Genomic DNA, 20692 nt, shown 5'->3' with positions numbered 1-20692 from the left:
CCAATCATGGTCCAGAATCCATCTTTCAGGCATTTTTGTTCCCAGCAGGTAACTTTTAAATGAACATGAATATTCATTGATTCTGGATTTTTCAGTGAGGAAGGAGACGTACATGTAATTGAAAAACATTTAACGAGTTAATTGAGCTTTGTTCAGACAGAAATTCTTATTTTTTTACATCTTGTTTGTATGTCCTGTGGAGAAAATGTAAAGCATTGAGCTTTCAGTGTTGGGCTATGGAGGCACACTGGGTCATACAGGTTCCAGGAATTTAATTTCGGTGGACAAAGAATTTGACTGACTCAGACAAAGTCATTGACAGAGAGGGGCCATTCATGCTTTTTGTTGTTGGAATTTTAATTTTGGAATGAAGCTGCTGAGTATTTCCAAATATCTCTATCAGTGTTTTTGTTTCTCATGAGCTCTCTCCCCTTGTGTTCAGACCTCACCACCGCCAGCAACATCATTTTCTCCAATGGAGATCTGGACCCATGGGCAAATGGAGGGGTAAGAGATTAGACCAAGTGAGGACACTCCAGAGAACTGTGAAGTCACTGTTTTCAGTTTGAGTCAATCAGCTCTCTGATGTTTAGGTGCGCAAGTCCTTGAGCTCATCGCTAGTAGCCGTCAACATTTCTGGAGGAGCCCATCATCTGGATCTGAGGTAGAGCAAGTTGTTAGACCCTGGAGAGACATCCATGACTCACAGAGCAAAATCTAATCTGACTTCTTTTTTTTTTTTAATGCAGAGGCTCTAATGATGCTGATCCAGTGTCAGTAATCAGTGCCAGGAAGATGGAAGCAGACCTCATTGCACAGTGGGTGAAGATGGAGAGGACCAGATTAAGACAGTCACCTTAAAGCACAGGTTCAGTTTGTTCCAGGACTGAATCACGTTAAATCAGTCATTTCCTGTCAAATCATGTCATTTTGAATACCACTGTTGCAGAACTCCAGTTCACTTAAAAAAAAAAAAAAAAAAAAATGTACCTGTCGCAATTTCATTTCTGAGTGCGCTCTTACTGGACGGGATTGTGCCACGGTGTAATGCACAGCAGGAATGGAGGAGCCTCACAGCTGAGGAAAAATAAAACCAATCATGGACATATTCTGCAAAGCAACAGAATTATGCAGTTTGGCTGAAAAATGCCTGTAAGGATTTTCTGAAGTCTAGATGGATTGATTTGGATCATGTCATATTTAAGTCAAAGTGAACACAATACCATGTCAAATCATCATCTTCATGTAGAAGCACACAAGAGTTTGTGAGGGCCCCAGAAACAAACGCCTCCCACATTCGGCCTTTGGATAGATCATCGGAGTTAATCCAAACAGTTCACTGTTGCTTCCACTGTTTTTAATCATTTCGCTCAAGTGAAACAGCTGCAAGAGCTACATGTCACTGTGGTGTGACAGATGTCGAATGTTTCCACACCGGTATTTTACACTCCCGACAGGTCACGAAGGGAGCCAGTTGCTTCACTCATGTCACTGGTTGTGTGTGTCCATACTAGTACATTGAAAGTACCACCATGACCAGAGGACTGTGGACCTCATGTTTTATGAATCAATGATCAACACAGATGTTCTGTCTGTTCAATAAAATCTCTTTAATTTTAACATTTTTCTTTACAAAATTAAAGCCGATCCAGCGTTCATTATTCACAATGCCACCATGACATGAATACATTTTGTAGATTTGAGAAAGTTTGAAATAAAAATGAAAAAAACATCAAACCAATGCCCCATAACCCGACTGTGGTCTGAGTATTTCTGGAAGATCCCCATAGACATTCTCTGACCGCAAGCCTGCAAACTTTTTATAGCCATCTTCTGTTTAAGTCTAACATAATGTGAACATTTGGCTCTACAAAAAAGATCATGTGTAATTGCAATAGTATAGATCTGCAAATGTACTTTTTGTGCAGTTCCCAAATGCTTCCAGACCAGACTGTTTCAACATTTTGTCCATGACCATGTATGACAAACAGGCCGTATCACTCTATAATCAAAGCTTATTGTACATTTAAAACTATTGTAGAAAATGGCAGTGTATGTTCACACAGTAACAAACATTTAAAGCCCTGGAAAAAAAAAAAAAATTCTGTCGAATTCAGTACCCACAATTCCTGGGAGCCCTGTAAGTGGATGAGCACTGGGGCCTCCCTCCCCCAACTACATCAGCTGCTCTAAAATGGAACACCAAGCTTTCCACACTCCAGTGTGGTGAGATGTAAAACCTGCATTGCAGCTGTATTCTTGTGCACTTTACATGATGGTCAGCAGGAGGTTGGAGTCTTTCCACTATGGCTTAAGTACACTTTAATGTGCATTCTGGTAGTCTCATGAATATGACATAAAGTTATGAAGACAACAGAATGAAATCTGTATTTTCACAGCTGTGTCTGTCTCTGTGTGCAGCCTCCTGGTAAAAGCAGTCTGCTTGGCAACTGCAGCTAAAATAGCAGTGTATCAGTCATCAATCACTGTAGTCTAAAATATTAGCATCAGTCTTCAAAACCCACACTGATGAATTGTTATCAAAAGCACTGAACAGATCTCGTAGTTCTTCCTGAAAGACGTGGCTTTGGAGAAATGGCTTGTCAATGTTAAAACCCCAAACAACATCGAACACCAGGGCTGATTAGATTTCAGTATATCTTTGGCTCAGGAATTCTGCTGAAAAACATCCAGGGAGGGATCACACAGAGCCCTTGTAGTCAGGATTTAAATACACACACTGGTAGAGATTAGCATTATGCAAAGTTAAGAACTGCTTTGAGGGACTGCTAGAAATATACCGCTTTTTTCATTGTCCTGTAAAAATAGTCCTTTCTGCAGTGATCGCAATGACCATATGCTGTAGCAAATCAGCAACACAATAGTTTGAATGGACAATAACAGACAGATAACAGTTGTCTTTTGAATGTTGTCTGCAGCAACATTAAAGGCACACGTGAGACAACACGAAGGGAGAAAACAAAATACACAGAATATACAAGAGTTTGGTCTCAATACAACTATTTACAAAAATGACTGCAAGCTGCTCTGAAGCTGCTACTACTGCAAAAACTAAAGAAAATGCACAAGGAGAGCTCACTGTATTAAGACAGCTGCAATTATACCTACAAATCAATATATTATGCTAATTTTCTATTTAAATCTCACAATTTCTCTCCCTGGAAGAAAAACAAATGTACTCTCTAGTCTACAACTTACAAAGAGAATGACACAAGAAGAAATAATTGGAACAGTCTATCAAAGAAGCAACTACTCAACACAGAAAAATCAATAATGCAGAAAACCCGTTGCTGTTTTCACAAAACAAAAGCTTCACAGTTCATAAGTACATCTGCTGCTTGGCAACAACCGAAATCAGATCAAGGTCATCTGAGTCCCGAGTACAGGCTGGTGCTGCATTCATGTCACGTGGGAATAGACAGTAAAAGCTGGAAGGACAACTGCTTTTCAGGTCATCTCAGGACAGCCATACATGCCAGTGTTCAGTTTTGTCTCGGATTATCAGAGTTATATCACTCCCCACACCTAATATTCACAGATAAGTTTGTCACCAAGCCTTGAGCATGTGTTCACACTTTGGGCAACATGGTCAACATGTTAAAAGGCCAGTCATTTCATTTAAAGCAGCTGGCTGGTTGCCACCATGAACAACAACTCTGCCTGGTGAGTGGAACATGGAGAGTGAGGGTTCACTTTCATTCGACAGCCTGCAGGACGTAATGTCTCACAGGCAACGATTAGAGGAAGATTTCGCTCTGTATTTTTTATTTGATTTAATTTGAGTTTTGATTTAAACATGAAACAAAAAAAAGGCAGAAGTGAAGCAGAAATCATATACAAGGAGTGGGTGCAATATGGACCTTTATCACAGTGTATTTTAAATTGAAATATTGACATTTAACAAGTCATGGTAATCTCATACTGCCATAAAGCAGTCCTGCTCATTATTTAGCAACATTACCCACAATGACCTCATACAACCTGGAATAAATCATAGCTGGATACTTGCCATTGGTAGAGAGATAATGTAAATGACTCAAAGTCCAATTTTTAGGTTTATCAGTGTTTGAAATGTATGCTACTATAAATCATTTCTTCTGACTTCGGGGGGAATCGGCATTAGAAATAACTACATAGAAATAGCTAATCTTCTTGCTGATGGTCTCATTTGCATATGTAGGTCATATAGAGGCATCAGTATTAAATTGAGACAGTTTCACGACCAGTTAAAAACTTCTTGTAGCTGGTTTCAGTTAAGATTGGATGATCAGGAAGTGTTTCTGTAATGAGGCCCCAGGTACCTTTAAAGTCCTATAACCTCCCCACCCCCTCTTTTGATCTTGGTCAGAATTGATTGGTTGGTTTGTAACATTGCAGGTGCAGATCTCATAACAGTATCAAGGCTATGACCTCATGCCTATGCTGTTTCACACTTCAAAGACCTGCCTCACTGGGAGCAGTTCTCGTGACAGTGCCCCCCTTAAACTCTAAAACCCAACATTTTCCTTGATTCCACCCATACTGCTGGATTAAAATCCAGTTCAACAGATAATGGGCACATTTGACCTGAACAGCCTAAATGTACGAAAATCTTTAAACCCTGTATTTTGGGTAACTTGAGGTATTTATAGGTTATAACTGATGGCCTTATTCAGCCATTTACTTAGACACTGTAGATTAATCATAGGATATTGGGACAACGTTTTAGGTTGCTGGGCTGTAAAAAAAATCCATTCAGCTGGCGTGTCCTCCATGTGGAGCCATGACAATTCTCCCTGCTAATACACAGCTAATAATGCCTCTGTACTTATGCAAAGGATCTGAATGTTGCTTCCAGAACTGATAAAAAGCATGACAAGAAAATCTCTGGCAGACTGATATCAGTAAGGATCGTTATATCACCAAACCCTTTAATAAATATTGTGTCTGTTGTTGTTGCTGCAGACTCTCTTTTACTGCACGGCTGGCCAGTGTCATCCAATAATCATGTTGCAGCGTGAATACTGTCCCTGCAATGTTTGTCCTTGACCTTGAATGGGATTTTCATTGAGCAAAGTCATGTATCCTGTATGACATGAAGGCAGCATGGGACAGCAACTACATGGACTGAGGGCACAATCATGCCCTGTCAGGAAGCTTCAGCTTTACTGTGTTTCCCGTTTTCAAGCACAAGAGGGAGGGCATCTGAGAATAGTTGTAGCTAGGGCACATAATGATAATTACACACAGTGTGATGAGGAATTAACTTTTTCTCTTTTTACTCTGCAAGAGTCAAACCCATGTAGTCAGCAGAGCGGTCAGGTTGTAGGTGCAGTAGGACGGGCTTGGTTGCCGTTCAAACAGCTGGTGGCTGCTGTCGGGGAATGATTTGCTACGAAGGCAACCAGCCTGCTGTCAATCCCAGCACTGAGGTCAGACCACCAGGGCAGATACTGGCTTTGCTTAATAATGGGTTAAATGCTGTTAAATGCTTTCCATTGTAGCAAGAATACAATGAAGAGGTGAAAAAAAAAAGACTTGCTTGCTTTCTGGGGGATTTTCTGTAATTTTCGTTAAAGTATGCACAACTATAACCAAAATATAAGCTACGATCGCCTTTGAACTGAAAATATCAGCTTTCAAACACCTATATCAGTCCAACCTGAAACTCCTCCTCATCCCCATAACATGAGATTAAGACATCTTTGATTCAAGTCACAATCAGGTTGTTTATTCTTTAATGCTGAGAGGCCAGTGCTCCTCCTGCACCAACTCTGTCGCTACCAGAAGTCCACGCAACGAAAACGACCAGTCAAATAAATAAACAAGGCGCGGCCAAAAACTGAAGTAGGCTCGTCATTTTTCCATGGCTATTAGCGCTTAGCAAACAAATGATCCAAACTGTAAAAAGGAGGCTTTTTCCATCTGTGGTCTGTGTTCAGGATTGTTGTTTTGACAACATTCAGTCACTGAGACAGAAGATGAAGGAATTATCTTGGTATTAGACCAACCCTGAGATGTTTGTCGTGTTTACATGGGCAGTTTTATCTGCCTGTTGAATTCCTGTGTGTGTGTGCGTGTGTGTGTGTGTGTGTGTGTCATGCAGTGGAAGGCCATATAGGCAGAGGATGAGCTTCGGTGTTGAAGACGTACTGGTCTAGGTTGATGAGGTTGGGGTCATCTGAGAAGAGCAGGTACAGATATTTCAGGGTCTCTCCCAGGAAGAAGCTCTCCATCTTGTCTCGTGGGCTTGTGTAGTCCGGGTCACGCACGTTATTGATGGAGGTGTAGCCACCGGAGGAAACCTGTGGGGAACACAGAGGTATTTGTCCTCATTTACACAATCTGTTCAATCTATTTTAGAATATTAAATAGGTTATTCACTAAACCTAACCCTAATTATCATTAGGGGAGTAAAAATGTAGTAGTTATAAGAGTGAAGATGTTAATGATCACAGATGAAGCGAATGGAATAAACTGCCTTTAAATAAATTGCACACTCTTCAAGAGGAAAGGACATTTCTGAGCAAATACATGGGAGATGGGCAGTTCTTAAACTTTTGAAGAATAATAAACTTCATTTGTATAGTGCTTTTCTAAACAAGGTTACAAAGAGCTTTACAGAGAAAGAACAGCAGATACAAACCAAAAAAACAAAAACAAAGTTACAAACAACAGAAGAATCAAGTGAGAGAAAAACACAGAGGAATAAAATAAAGTTCAAATTGTAACATGGTAAGAGGGGGGAAGACAAAATCCAGCAAATGAACTGAATATTCATATAAAAAAAGGTTTTAAGAAGCGATTTAAACAGTGCTAAAGATGTAGTGTGTCTGATGTCAATAGGCAGAGTGTTCCACAGTCTAGGAAGGGTCAGGGTCTAGGAACAACCAGAGGAGCTGGTTTCTACTGACCTCAGAGAACTCCCGGGCACATAGGGAATCAAATCTTTTATATTATTTGGAGCAAGGCCATTTAACGCTTAAAAAGTGAACAATACATTTTTCAAAATCAATACGCAATAAAAACGGCAGCACAGGAGTAATGTGCTCATATTTCTTAGAGCCTGTTCAAATTCAGGTGGTTCAGGTGGAGTCGGTGAAGGGAGCTCTGACTGATACCAGCGTAAAGTGCATTACAGTAGTAGGAGAGAAAAGACAAAATCATAACCTATAACCTTCTAAAAACCAAATCAGAACCTATAAGTAAAACCTTATGTAAATCGAACAGACATGAAAAAAATCTGACTGTAGAGGTTGTTATGAGAGGAAAGAAGCATGACTGAACAGAGAACAGAAATATTATGCCACGATTTCCAGCAGACTGCTTCATATTTTGGACTATGGAAGAACTTCACAGTGGCTGTCACAGTGTTGTGGTGAGCTCTGAAAAGGCTCTGTGGATTTTACACAATGTAACTGAGCAAAGAGGTGACACTGAACATGTGAACATTCATAGAGAGGGAAAAGCAACTGAGATTACTAAACTTTTACACTTCAACAACAAAATGATGCGTCAGTGTTGAACAAGCCAGTCGGAGTGGATAACAACAGACTGTCCATCACTGTAAGCAGGTCACACTGTATGAAAGGTTTCAGTCAGGACATCCGTTAACGAGGAAAAACACAGCAACTGTTTGTAATGACACTTCTGAAGAAAGGCAGACGCAACAATTTTTCCTTACTTTCTTCATGCCAACATGTTACCAAACCTTTAATGTGAGGAACCCCAGACAGCTGTGCATTAGACAACAGGCTTTCTTTTAACATGATTCTGTAGACAACCTTCATTTTACTGACCTTGGTGTACTTGTTAAAGTTTTGTAGAATCTCGTAGCCCCAGCGCTGGTACTTCTGGTCCTTGGTGAACCTGTACAGGTAGAAGAGACTCTCCACCGTCTCTGGTCGCAGGAGGTTGTGTCTATCTGCAAGCTATCACACAATAAAAAGGAAGTAAATTATGAGTGTAAACATCTGTTTAATTTAGACTCTGTTCCTCTCTTCCTTTCCAGGATTGTTTTCAGTCACATTTGCTGATTTCTGTAGAACACTTTCCCTAATATTATAGGACACATTTGCATGTGATGAGTGGGACATTTGGGTCACTTTTAGATTTTCCCCAAGGCATTTAGGCAATGCCCTTATCAAGAAAGACACAAAATGAGTTTGTAGGTACAACAGTCAAAGTCTTTAAAAGGACAATGCTGCATAATTAGGAGTGGACACTCTGCAGCACTCTCTCTACCTACCTTTACTTCAATGTCTCTGGTGCTGCCCTGATGCATGTTGAAGTGGACAATCTCTGGACTGAGGCCAGTCTCCATCTGGACATACATCTGGTAGCAGGTCTCCATCAGCTGTTTGGCCAGGTCCATGTGATCAGCAGGCAGGCCGTTGTGAGCACCGAGGGCCAGAGTGCCCGGTAGGAAACACACTAGATGGTCCTAAAAAAACACACGATCACAGTAAACAGACAGCTGTGTGAACAGATACACCAAATTACACTCAGCTCACAAGGTTTGTCCATATTTTGAGTTTCCAGCTTGTGCTGGTCCACGTGTCCTGGAAGATTTCAATGTCCCGGACAAACGAGAGGAATCCCTGTCACTTATTATGTGATGACAAACATTACAATAATTCAACACCACACACACATGACTTTATCTACCAACTGTAAACACCAACTGACCCAGACTGGAGCAGACTTGGACCAACAGGAGGGAACATGAATTTTAATATGCATTTGACAGGGTAACAGATTAAGCAAGATTAAAAGAGCACAGACCGGAGGGGGAGTCTTGAGCTGGTTTTGAATATTACTGACCATTTTAGGGCTGAACTGTCCATGTGAGAGCTCTCCAACAAAGGTGAGGCCATTAGGTGACGACTTCTGTAACAGGTTCTTCTTTACACCCTCTATTGCCTGCAGATAGTCCTCCAACAGCCTAAAATCACAGAGAGAGAGAGAGATTTTAGGAACAACACTCTATAACAATGAAAGAGGAAATGAACCAAACACACAATGACACAGTCCACAGGGAGTACAGCTGCTAGAGTGAAGAAATGTCTGTGTCTTGCATGTCATCAATGAGGATGACACTTTCCTATCTGATATGCAGATACAAAATAAAAATATATTTTTCCCCGAGCAGTCAAGCAGCTGATGATTTCTGATGATTAATTCGGTGCCTGAGGCGTGGACATATATAAACACACTCTAAATGTCAACTAATGTAGGCCAAAGCCCTGAAGTGACACAAAAACACACTTCCAACAAATAATTCAGACATTCAAAGCTGCTTAATCTAAGCCTATGCCCTCAAGCGGTCCAGAGTGCTTGGAGGGGATTGTTGTCCCAGTTTATTCATCTTTCATCAGTCCCACAGACAGAGCCAAAGTAACTGAAAGCTGTTGGGGCTGACAGAACGCCATAAACACGTCTCTACATTTGACCCTGGCTGATATTCAAATGATTTGTTATTGGGACAATTTTGGTCAATTTCAAATCTATGTATGTGGTAGGGATACACCTAGAGTTACAACAGTTAACTGAAATAAAATAAATGAACAATAATTAATAAAGGATTAATTATTTTTGTAATTTTCCAAGAAAGTATGCCAATCATGTTCTGGTACCAGCTCTTGTCCCGACATTCTTTTGGCCTGTGCAGATTTTCACTGCTTTCCAGAAAATTTATAAAATTGTAATGTTACATTTTTTAATGCCTGTAACTAAGACACAGTATTCAAAGTTACAGGACTTTTGAATCTTGTTTTGTCCATATCTATGTATAGTATGTAGGAATACAAATGACGAGATATTTATAATTTTTCACACACATGTCCAGACACTAATACAGTATGGGTGTTTCAACTGGATGCATGTAAAATCAATGACTACTGCAGAAACAACAACGCCTCTGTTGCTCTGGCAACATGCAAACATGGCACACAGTGCAAGGGGAACAGAGGAATATCGTAGCTGTAGACTGGATAATGGACCGGGACAAGCCTTCAGCTACCGCAACTGAAAACACCATAGAGCAGCTTCGTCAAGTTCAACCCAACAACAGACCAAATGGAATGTTTGGTTGTAATAATGGATTATCAATCACCCAAATATCATCACACACACTGATGAATCCATTCAGCATTTTTTTTTCTCTCCACTCTGTCTACTTGCCTACTTGTCTGGCGTGAAGAAAAAAGAAAACAACACTTTAAAAAGGACACAGTGTAGCTGCACTTTTCACTGCCGGAGTCAGAGATGTATCCAGTTCATGCACGACAAAACCTCTAGTCTACATCACTCATTCATCTTCCAGTGGTCTTCTAACACTGATCATCCAATGCAGCACTCTGAGACTGAAGTAGAGGAATGGTGTGCACATGTGTTGTTGCTTAGCTACAACTAGTCTTGCTCACTGGATGCAGACTGTGCATGTAGACTGTGACCCTTCCAACTATCTGCCTGTTACAAAATCCCTGTTGCTATGGGAAACAACAATAACCTCAGAGCTGGCACCTATATGCTAATCTATGTTGAAAATGGGAAATTAATCCTAACCAAGTCGCTAGTGGTACGAACATAAACAAGCAAGCAGCTGTTACTTTCACTCTTGTGAGGATTTAGACAATTTAATGCCATGGCTCGCCTCCCTATGTGCAAATGTTCCACCAAAACAAGTAAAGAACAGCAGTGAGGAAGAGATGTTTCACTCTTGTCCTGACTGGCTTCAGCAAGAGTTTACAAGGATGACTACCAAGATGGTTCTGTATTTTTAACAAAATAAAGTGAAACCAGTGGCATTTAAAAACACATTTAAAAATGACAGCTCCACTTGCATGAATTGGGAAATGGTTGTCAGTAATGTAAGTTGTACACAGAGGACTTGCTGTTTAAAAGCGCTGTATGGTGTCTTACGGTGTAAAACTTTAATTTTTTGATTGAATTTTCAGATTTATTAATTTCACTTTGATTTACATGAAAGTGAGTACTAGGTATCCTTAGTGTTACTTACTGGTTCTCTTTCTTGCCTCCCTGGATCCACTGCTTCAGCAGGTATTCATAGTAGCTGTCTGCTCTGGCTCCCAGAGTGTAGATGCCTTGATGGGTGAACTGTCCATTGTTTGTGTTGATGAACATGGGCACGAGACCATCCAACTTGCCATCCAGGTTGTGGACCTGTTTCATAACCTCAGCCACCGCAGCCTGGGACACCAAGATCAGAGGTCAGCTGAGCTGAGATGTGGGGATCTTTAAGACGTTTATTTACTGATTCCAACTAAAAAGTACAAACTTTGTTACAAGTAAACTAATTTTAACCCCCATTACCTTGCCAATGTAGTTAATAAATTATTATTCTGCAATACAGATGTAAAAATTTCAGTTCACGTTAGGAGTTTCAATAATCACCTTCATTTAAAAATTTTAACTAGTCATACAACGTCTACAAATAAAAAATTAATTAATTAATAAGATAAGTTATCTGGCTCTGAAGCACTGTCAAGCTAATTAAGGTCTGATACCTTGGTTACAGATATTTGAGAGCTCAAATCTCTTGGGGTGCCCAAACTTGTGTATAATGTAGTGTTGAAGAGAATGTTTAATCTTTAACTTTATGCCTTTTGGAGATCAGCCCAGTTCCCAAACTTAACTTAAATGAAAGTGTATCTGATACACCCTCAGGCCCTGCAAATCTGTGCTAAATCTTGCAGTTGCAAGAGTGTATTATTTACATCAGCTTTGCAATTTTCCAATCCTTGCAATATATCTGAAAAGGGGACAAGATCAGTCATAGGAATGGCTGCTAGGGGCAAAAATAAATCTTGGCAGAAACACCTCCAAGCTGGTTAGACGCTCCAATAGAAAGAAAATAAAGGGAAAGCCAGTGAAGCATCATATTGTTTCACCAACATGGCCCACTGATTAGCTGATGTGCCTGACAGGCTGGCAGGTTGATGTGCCTGCATGGGTGTGATTTGGGAGGGGAACCCCATGCATGTTCTGCCCTCGTGGTGAAGCTCCTCACTAGAAACTGAGAATAAGCAACAAAAGAATGGACGTGTGCTGCAGGAAACAGTGACAAGAACCAGTGTCCACTGCCATTTTTAACTTGGAATAATGTGAAAAAGAAAAGCACTGAAGGCTTTTCTCCATGGTAAAGATGTTTTTGCATTTGTCTCGACTGGCTTCATCAAGACTTTTGTTCTCCTGCTTCGTCATGTGGTTTGTTGATCTAACTGGTTTAAGTTAGCCTGTAGCCCGAGCATGAGAAACAGATGGTTCATTCAATGATCTGCCAAGTATTTTCTGAAAGTGCCTGTCCTTTTCTAAATAGCTCCCACTGACGACATCCCAGATGGTTCTGTGTAACAAACCATCTGGTGCTTCTGGTTATGCAGTTATCATACCGAAACCAAACCCCAAGGTTAATCTTCAGGAACTGCCGAGTTCATATTGCATACCAGTTTTAAAACAGCACCTGCAGAGGGGAAGTGGTATGTTTTAGAGTGAGACATCCACAACCACACCCACCCACACCGACACACATTTCGAAGACGTCATCTGAGAGAGAGAGGCAGCACACGAGCAAGACATCATATTTTCAACAAACTCTCAGAAGTGGTGAGTCCAAGAGGTGAGTTTGTTGACAGTATGCAGAGTCAGATATTCTCTTGGAAAAAAAATGAAAAAAGCTACATCCATTTCTGGTCAAGCACAATGTTGTGCCACATTAAATTCACTGATATTCATATTCAATACATTTTCAATATTTTCATGGGGCCAATGGTGAGCCTAAGTGCCACTTAAAACTTTCTGGGCAGACCCTGGATCAGCATGTTTGTATCTCTTGGTCGGTTACCTGGTACTGTGGTTCCTTGGTGAGGCGGGTGAGCTCTCTGAACTCCAGCTGGATGCTAGTAACCTCCGCCACAGTGCTGTCTGAGGTCCAGCGAGGGGGGTGGGCTGTGCCTTTCCCTATGTTCACATCAGAGTATGGGATCTTGGATGGGGTGTTGAAGGCTGGCATCAGCCTAGAGCCAATGTCTTTCTGCAGAGGAAGACTGCAGATTACATGCAGGCATTTGCAGCTGAAAGGCATGAAAACCACAAATGAAAGCATCAACCCTGACAGACGTTAATTTGATTTTTGAGACATCATGGGTGGCACAAAGCTTTGCCTTGTGGACTCAGCCACTTCGAGTTGTGCTGCTGTTTGCAGCAGGGCCCATAGTGTTTATTTCTTCTGAGTTACTAACAGCCAAGCATTTTGATTTGTGGTTTAGAGCCTGTTTCAGTTTGTGGGATTATACTGATAGTCATTTTGGTATTACAGAGTTTGTATTGCAAATGTGCTGTATGCAGCATGTCTATAGATGTAAGCATTAGTTGATTAATCCATTAGTTAAAGACACAGTATGTAAGTTCTGCTGCTATCAGTCATTCAATCAAAACAATGAAAACAAAAGACATAGTTTCATGATGTTGTGAAGCAGCATGAGATCATGGCAGTTATTATTATTATAATTGAAAATCTATCTGATGAGACTCAGGCAGAAATGTTTATGGATGAGGTAATCTGTGTAAGTTTTAATAAATTATTTAAATTTGAATTCATTTTGATGAATGGACCTTGTTTAGAATAGACATAAAAATCTGTACATTTATTTGAGCTGCCAGGAGCATCAGAAATTGTTGGAAGCACTTCAGGCACTTACATATTAGGCCTTTATGTTTATGTATGTGTAGAATTTACAAGAGTTGCTCTTGTGGCTTGCAGCTCCTGTGTCTCATGGCTTTGATCTGAATTATCCCTATTTGTTTCTATTTGGCAGTCTGGGTAACACCTACAGGTTGGTGGTAAGGAGTCTCAGATGACAGGGATGTTCAAATCAAGGGATTAACTGAGTAAGTACTTGTAAGGTGCAGCTCTGCACAATTACTGTCAGTTGGAGAACATGGAGAAAGTGCTGCTATCTGCATTTGTGAGCATGCTTTAAATATGCTTGCACTATTTCTTTTTTTTATATGGACATCAAGGTTTTAAAGTGAGTGCACGTTTTTTGGACTCACAGCTTTGTCTAGGAAGAGGGTGTCTCCAGTCAGAGCGTAGGTACTCAGCAGGCCTCCCAGGATGCGGATGGTACTTTCAAACAGGTTGACATCTACATTCTTGTTGAAGGTCAGCTCTGTGGCCACCCACGCCTTCGCTTCTTCAAATTCTGTAACACATTACAACATTTTGAGAATGAATACAGAGTAATATATAAACAAACCAATACAATCTGAAATGATTTTATAAACTTTGCTTAAGATTAAATGTAAACTCAGCTCATCATGATGAAATGTTTCAAATCTTGTTTTCACTGTTGTCACTATTCTCATTCCAGCGATAAGTCACTAAATACGTTACTTCTGACTGAACTTCGGACCTATGAGGACAGGAGTTTGTGACTGTGTGTTGTTGTGGAAAAACTACGAGTGCTTGGAACATCCTAAACATACTGATCTATGGTGGAGAGGTGGTTTACATCTTTCTTTTTGTGACACTGGCTCTGACCACAGCTGTCATCTTCTGCAAGCTCCCAACTTTTCAATCTTTCAAGCACACCAGACATGAGCATTTGACGTCAAAAAGTTTGTTTTTTTAACTATTCAAGAGGCAGAAGTTCAGAGTTGGAAAGCACAAAGGTCAGTCTACCTTCTTTAAGTCCCAAGATCCACATGGTATCCAGAGCATCGATAAGAGTCAAACCCAGGCCAAACCACTCGCTGTAGGACTTGGAGAGGGGTCTGAGCTCATCGTGGCCCCAAGAAAAGTCTTTGTAACCCTTCCATGCATGTCTGAAAGCTTCCCGCACCGCCTCCAGCCAGCGAGCTCCTTCAACACACAATATACACAAGATGGCCATTTATTATCCAATTCAAGTCGACAGATGCAAAAATAAGTGACTTAACTCTTCCAATTATTTAAGTTACAATTATACTCTGAAGTGGATATTAAATTACACTGTAACACTCAGTCAATCATCTTTAAACTGTAATGCATCTGTTTCTATTTTGTGTTTCAGCGTTCAATAAAAACTACTCATTTACAATCAGCACAGAGAGTAGTGACTGAAACAGATGATACCCGACTCTTCTGATGGCTTCCCTTTTTGGTTGGCAGCTGAATCCTCATTGTTTTGCTCATCCTTGGTGCCTTCTGTGGCCTTGTCAGTGTCAATCACCGCCCCATGCCAGCTGAAAGTCACCACAGAATCAAGAAATAAATAACACAAATACACACATAAACAATTCCAACTTTAGTTGTGATCACACTCCAAGTCTCACCTGATGACTCCATTCTCCTCCCCTTCTTTTTTGGTGTCAGATGCCTTGTCTTCAACCACTGTATCTGAAGTGTTTCCTTTCTTCTGAAGACGATTCTGAAGGACAGGCGGTCCTCTCTTATTAGATAATTTCTTCTGTGGCAAATGGAGACATAAACAAGAAGCGTTAACCATTCAAATCGTTATTTCATGGAACCGAGTTATTAGGAAGGAAAAGCAGATTGATCAGGATTACATGCAAATGTTCACACATTTCTAATCTGCAGATATTACAGCTTCATTTAAGACGCAGTAAGTGTCCATTTCAAAGAGTACATCATCAGAAAACGCCATCAACTTCAGTTTATGAATGAATTGTGTTGTGAATGAATCTGCAAGCTGAAATTTTAGTGTTATGCTGTCAATAAGTTCAGAACAGGGGAAAACTCAACAATATACCTCATCCACTATAAAGAACTTATTTCTGATTGGTTGAAAGGTGTCTGTTTGAATATATATATATATATATATATATGTATACTAGGACATTATTAACAGTCCTAGCCTAACTACATTAAACTGCACTCTAACAAAATGAACAATGATTTACACAAAGCCTGCCTTCTGGAACATTTTTAGGTATAATGCATTTTGAGGCAACCAGATATTCAAAATAACCTGTGATACATGTAATTGCCACCTCATCCAGATACACCTTAACAATCTAACTGTTCACTTATTGTTTTTCATCCCTCCTTCTAACTGTATTGAGATGTCATCAGCTCACACTTCTAAGATTTCCTCCAGACTTACATCAAGAAACATGAGAAAAAAACCTCAGTTTTGAATATTATATCACATCTGATTTTCCACAAAAACATTCAATTACCTTGTTAGAAATTTTATAGCTACTCCCCTCTCATTGAAAAAGCCATTATCTCAAGTATACAACTATTTTTCATTTAAAAACACTGCCCAAACAACCAAGTGCAGTAACAATTAGCAAACCATATTTTTGAGTGGAGGGGAACTTTTACCAACATCAGTAACAGCTGGAAATTTTATAGACTTATCTTTTTTGAAAATTGTGGGATTTTGTTTTAACTACTTTCTAATGAATAGATAGACCTTTTGAAAACTACTGACGGCAGGTTCTGTGGAGTATCCAGGGTAGCAGGGACACTGTTTCTCAAAAGAAACAATGTTGTTTAATCTTGTAAATAGAATTTTCCAAAGCTGTGAGAACCACAAACATAATTCCATTCAACTCCACTGGGGTAGAAATCTGAGAGACTAAGATATCTGAAATATCTCAAAATCTGGACTCAAAAAAACAAAACTATCTGAATGGAAAGATACCACTGAAAATAATGTTTTGTGTGGTGGATGAACTGGCTTTGCATATATTACCATATTGTAAGAATCACAGTATATCTTCCAACATGGACTCGGTGTCCACTACTTGCCAATTACAGACAATACTGATCATTTCAGCTCAATGTAATGTCTTACTTCAAAAGTGGAAGAAGCACAATTTTCTTGCTCCTACAAGTCTGCACTGCATCTTCCTATTGTTAGCAATCCATTTATAGCTGTGGTTAGGCTTAAAATAACAAGCAGGTGCCATTGAGGATGCGTACTTTGACTTTAACTGAGTCTCAATCTGAGACTAAAATTATCTAAAGTTGTAAGAAGGCAGCTGTAGATCTTTGTGGCTTTGATGTTTGTGTGAGACAGTCATCATCTTAGCTTAGGTTGTAGAGAGCTGGTGAAATTTCGAATGGAAAATAATATTTATTGAACTGCTATAGTTGTTAAGTTATCACCTCATGAAAAAGAATAAAAGGTTCCCTACACATTTTCATTCCAATTCAACAAATAATGTTTTGTACAGGTTATTCTATTGTCAGAGAACCTGAGAAATTAGCTATCAATACCATAGTGGGTATTTTCAAACGTATAGGAAGTCAGCTCAGAAAGACTAACGCTTCCCTTCCAGTGCTGATACCCAACTATTTGATGCCAAAAGGAAAGAAGTCAGCAATGTACCTTCCTATCCTGTGGCCCAACTCCAAGTCTGAACACATCTGAGCACCAACTCTATATCTGCAAAACAGCTTTGTCACTTTCATAATCACCTAAAACGTTGTATTTTAATGACTCTACATTCACGTGATAGGATGCTGAATATCACCATCTGTGTATAACACTGACATTCAATGTAAAAACTCTAAGCAAAAAAAAAAAAAAAATGTCCACACTTTCCAAAAATGTAAGTCCTTGAATTTCCTTAGGAAGGCTGCACTACCCTTCAAAGAACAGAAGCAGAGATATAGACACCTGGGAGGTTTGTTCTGGCAGTGATGGTCGGGCCTGTTTGAGAGGCTCAGGCAGCACATGTGGTACAATGGGCCTCAGGACGCTGTTACTGTCTGTATGTTGCTCTCCTTCTGTAAGGCCTCAACACACACACAAACAGATTAGTATGAAAGTATTACAGTAGCGCAGTAATATGGCTCAAGGGTGGCAGGCTATCCTAGTGATGCTAATGGGTTAGAAGCCCACAGGAGCCCCTTCTTCTTACATGTCTTAACGAAAACATTCTGTTGGCATTCAACATCTCCAGCTCCTTTGCACTTTTGATAGTATGACAATTGCTCAGACTAATGGGGTATCATTGGAGATGTTTAACATATCAGAGCCTTACCACTGAGGTGTTCAGTAACAGTAGGATAGGAAGCAATTCCACAAATAAACAGGAGGACAAGGATGAAGAGGATGAGGCTCCGCTGCAGCCTGGACAGCTGTTTCCATTTCTGCAGGCACACAGAAGAGAGGATCGAGAGATGGAGAATAATGCCAACTTTATGCAGTTCCTGGAGAATATCTATTGTTTCAATTGTGCAGACTTTTTTCTGGATCAAACACACAACTGACAGGTCTCATCACTCAAGTGTAGCACTGCTACAAAGCAGGGGACAACAGTAGAACAATAAATTTAGAGCTGCTGTGGTGTATTAATCACGTGAGGTGCAGTTTCTAAAAACAGACCTTACCGCCTTGAACCACAGTATACTGGGACTGGGCTTGCACTTTTTCAGTCAGTCTAATTTGGGTGACCAAATTTGGATACCACAATTTGAAGAGTCAAATTGCTGTGATGACAAAGTAGCTTGTCTCCCTGTTCACACCTAACACAAACCTCTGGGCAAGGGGCCTCCATACACATATTCTGCTATAGCACCATCAATCCTCCTCTTAACTTGGCTGTTAAATTAGTGCAATAACTACATAATCACATAGTCCACAAAGATTATACAATATGCAAAATAAGTTGCTAAATGCATTATTTAAAATTTGTACAAGTACACCCTGAAATTCGAAGACCTCTCTGACCTGCTTTGACAAATAGCATACATTTGTAGACTTGTATACTGTACATTTTTTAAAATAATGTTTGGCCACTTAATATCTTTGGATAGTGAAGGTATAAAGATTGTATGAAACATCAGTAAAAGATGTAGGTTATAACAGCTTACACAGTGTCAAAGATCTGGACTTATATCCACACAACTTCGACCTAAAGACCTATTTTTTCCAGCAAGGAATGTTCGACTGCACATTTGTACTGAGAAGTGTGAATCATTAACAACAACACATGTTTATGTATACAAAAAAGGAACGATTGGCCAATAGAGGTTGACTAAAATGTACATAAACGTAATTAACAGTTATTTGCAGCTTTGCACTCCCTTTGCACACATTGAACAGCTTTTGTCCAAAGAATAACTGTAATATCACAAATATGCAAAATCTCATTTTACATGTTTGTCTAAAAGATTGAATGACAGACATAAACTAGAACTCTCAATAACGAGAATAACTGTTGCATGCATTGCCACTTTTCTAAAATAACCCAGCCCAGTTAATAGTAAACTCTGAACATTTCATCACAGGCTCAACACCCAACTCTACATTACAGCCCAAAAAAGGAGAAGATCATTCATTCTTCAGATCCACAATATATTTTTCCACAGATGTGGTAGCAAGTATCAGCAACTAAAGCCAGCATTGGGTGGGACACCAGAGCACTATGAAGAGGAGAAAGGGAAATGCCTTTATGAGCAGCTCATAGATGCGACTCACTTACCCTCCAGCATGACTGCCTCCTCCACTGCTTACTGTTATTGTAACTTCCACCTCCTTGCCCAGCAAAGCTTATAGATACATAGTCCTGTCGAGATGGTGTGTGCATGTCTGTAACCCAGGCCTGGAGGAAGAGACACATTGAAGAGTACTGTGAGTGAGGGGAGAGCTGGATGGAGGTGGCAGGTGTGGTAATAACCCATCTGTCAGCTGGGTTAGCTGGACACAGCTAGCATGTGAGCCTGGCTAGTAGGTGTGGTTGTGATGTTTACAAACTAACACCACATTGTCAGGCATGAAGACGAGAGGTTTGCTCCACTCTAACTCATTTTACACACATTTGGCTTCACAGAAAGTATTACGGTAGATGACATAACTTCCTGTAACCTAAATTCACAGCACACCAAAAGCCAAATAACATAATTTAAACATAACTAATGTTTGTGCTGTTCATTTCCGGGGAAATGAAAGAATAAATGTAGGTAGATAGCACAGCACAGGCAGCTAAGTTACATAGCTAGCTAGCTAGCATCACGTTTGTAAACACCGCAACGCAAAGTGTTAAATCAACAGGCTAACAGTGTTGACCTAGCGTCAAATGTAAACTGAACAACGATATACGTCGCTCATCCAGAGGATATTACTTTAACAGGAGGTACTACATGCCACATAATGTGTCCTAACTACATACTAATGTTATCTTACCTTTCGCATAGACGTAACTTTAAAACGCCTCTGTAACAGTTACTTCGCCTGCGCGCGACTGACTCGAGGTAACGTTACCGATAGGTTAACTAACGTTTTGTCGGATTCACAGCCGAACGGTGGACCGAGGCATGGCTTGAGGCCTAACAGGACAGATAACATGGCTAAATAATCGAGCTCTATATTAGTACAGCAAAAACATCCTTACAAAAAAAAAAATGTTTTGATGAGGAGTTAACGTCAAACGGTGCCTACATTCATTTAACTGACATTACCTTTTAAAGTATCCAGCGTTGTCGTCAGATGTTAAAACTGTCTGATCGAGCACCAGGAAGAAAACAGCAGTCAGTCTTTCAACTGCGATTAGCTCCACGTTACTAAAACAGCGTCCGGGGTCTCTTCATGTTTTAAACACTTCACCGATACCGAAAGCCAAAACCAGTACTTCTCATTTCACAACTATGACACAGACGATAGAAAATCTGCTAGAAATCATCCACTTGTAGCTGAGGATGTCATGCCGCTCA

At 40.1% G+C, this 20692-nt stretch overlaps 2 protein-coding genes across 3 annotated transcripts in view; one reads left to right on the top strand and one right to left on the bottom strand.

The window, feature by feature from the left end:
- Positions 1–2338, top strand: part of dpp7 (dipeptidyl-peptidase 7) — a 10220-nt gene extending 7882 nt beyond the window's left edge. Inside the window, exons 11-13 of the mRNA XM_041936399.1 lie at positions 443–507; positions 594–664; positions 750–2338. Coding sequence (XP_041792333.1) covers positions 443–507; positions 594–664; positions 750–861 — 248 coding nt within the window. The 3' untranslated portion in view covers positions 862–2338. The remainder of the gene's footprint in view (positions 1–442; positions 508–593; positions 665–749) is intronic.
- man1b1b (mannosidase, alpha, class 1B, member 1b) lies at positions 1593–20692 on the bottom strand. Of its 2 annotated transcripts, none has more exons than XM_041936397.1 (14): positions 20441–20692; positions 19465–19584; positions 18022–18130; positions 17655–17773; positions 15337–15470; positions 15137–15246; positions 14705–14884; positions 14077–14225; positions 12866–13054; positions 11021–11211; positions 8824–8944; positions 8249–8443; positions 7800–7931; positions 1593–6305 (listed from the first exon to the last, which is right to left on the bottom strand). In XM_041936397.1, the coding sequence occupies exons 2-14, from the start codon at positions 19567–19569 to the stop codon at positions 6099–6101; spliced, it is 1941 nt and encodes a 646-aa protein (XP_041792331.1). In that variant the 5' UTR covers positions 19570–19584; positions 20441–20692; the 3' UTR covers positions 1593–6098. The 2 variants fall into 2 exon arrangements, with proteins under 2 accessions (XP_041792331.1, XP_041792332.1); XM_041936398.1 differs by having other exon boundaries at positions 15337–15467.

This window comes from Chelmon rostratus, chromosome 5 (assembly GCF_017976325.1).
Source record: "Chelmon rostratus isolate fCheRos1 chromosome 5, fCheRos1.pri, whole genome shotgun sequence".
NCBI classification, from domain to species: Eukaryota; Metazoa; Chordata; class Actinopteri; order Chaetodontiformes; family Chaetodontidae; genus Chelmon; species Chelmon rostratus.
The sequence above is the reverse complement of the archived record's forward strand: the minus strand, read 5'-3'. Positions and strand labels throughout refer to the sequence as shown.

What these genes read in the sequence shown, in the direction of transcription:
- man1b1b (XM_041936397.1), bottom strand. Translation starts at nt 19,569, where the DNA reads ATGCACACACCATCTCGACAGGACTATGTATCTATAAGCTTTGCTGGG. An exon ending in TGCCAGAACAAACCTCCCAG is followed by an intron (nt 15,471 to 17,654) that starts GTGTCTATATCT and finishes CATTTGCCACAG; the next exon opens with AAGAAATTATCTAATAAGAG. An exon ending in CCCTCTTCCTAGACAAAGCT is followed by an intron (nt 13,055 to 14,076) that starts GTGAGTCCAAAA and finishes CTTCCTCTGCAG; the next exon opens with AAAGACATTGGCTCTAGGCT.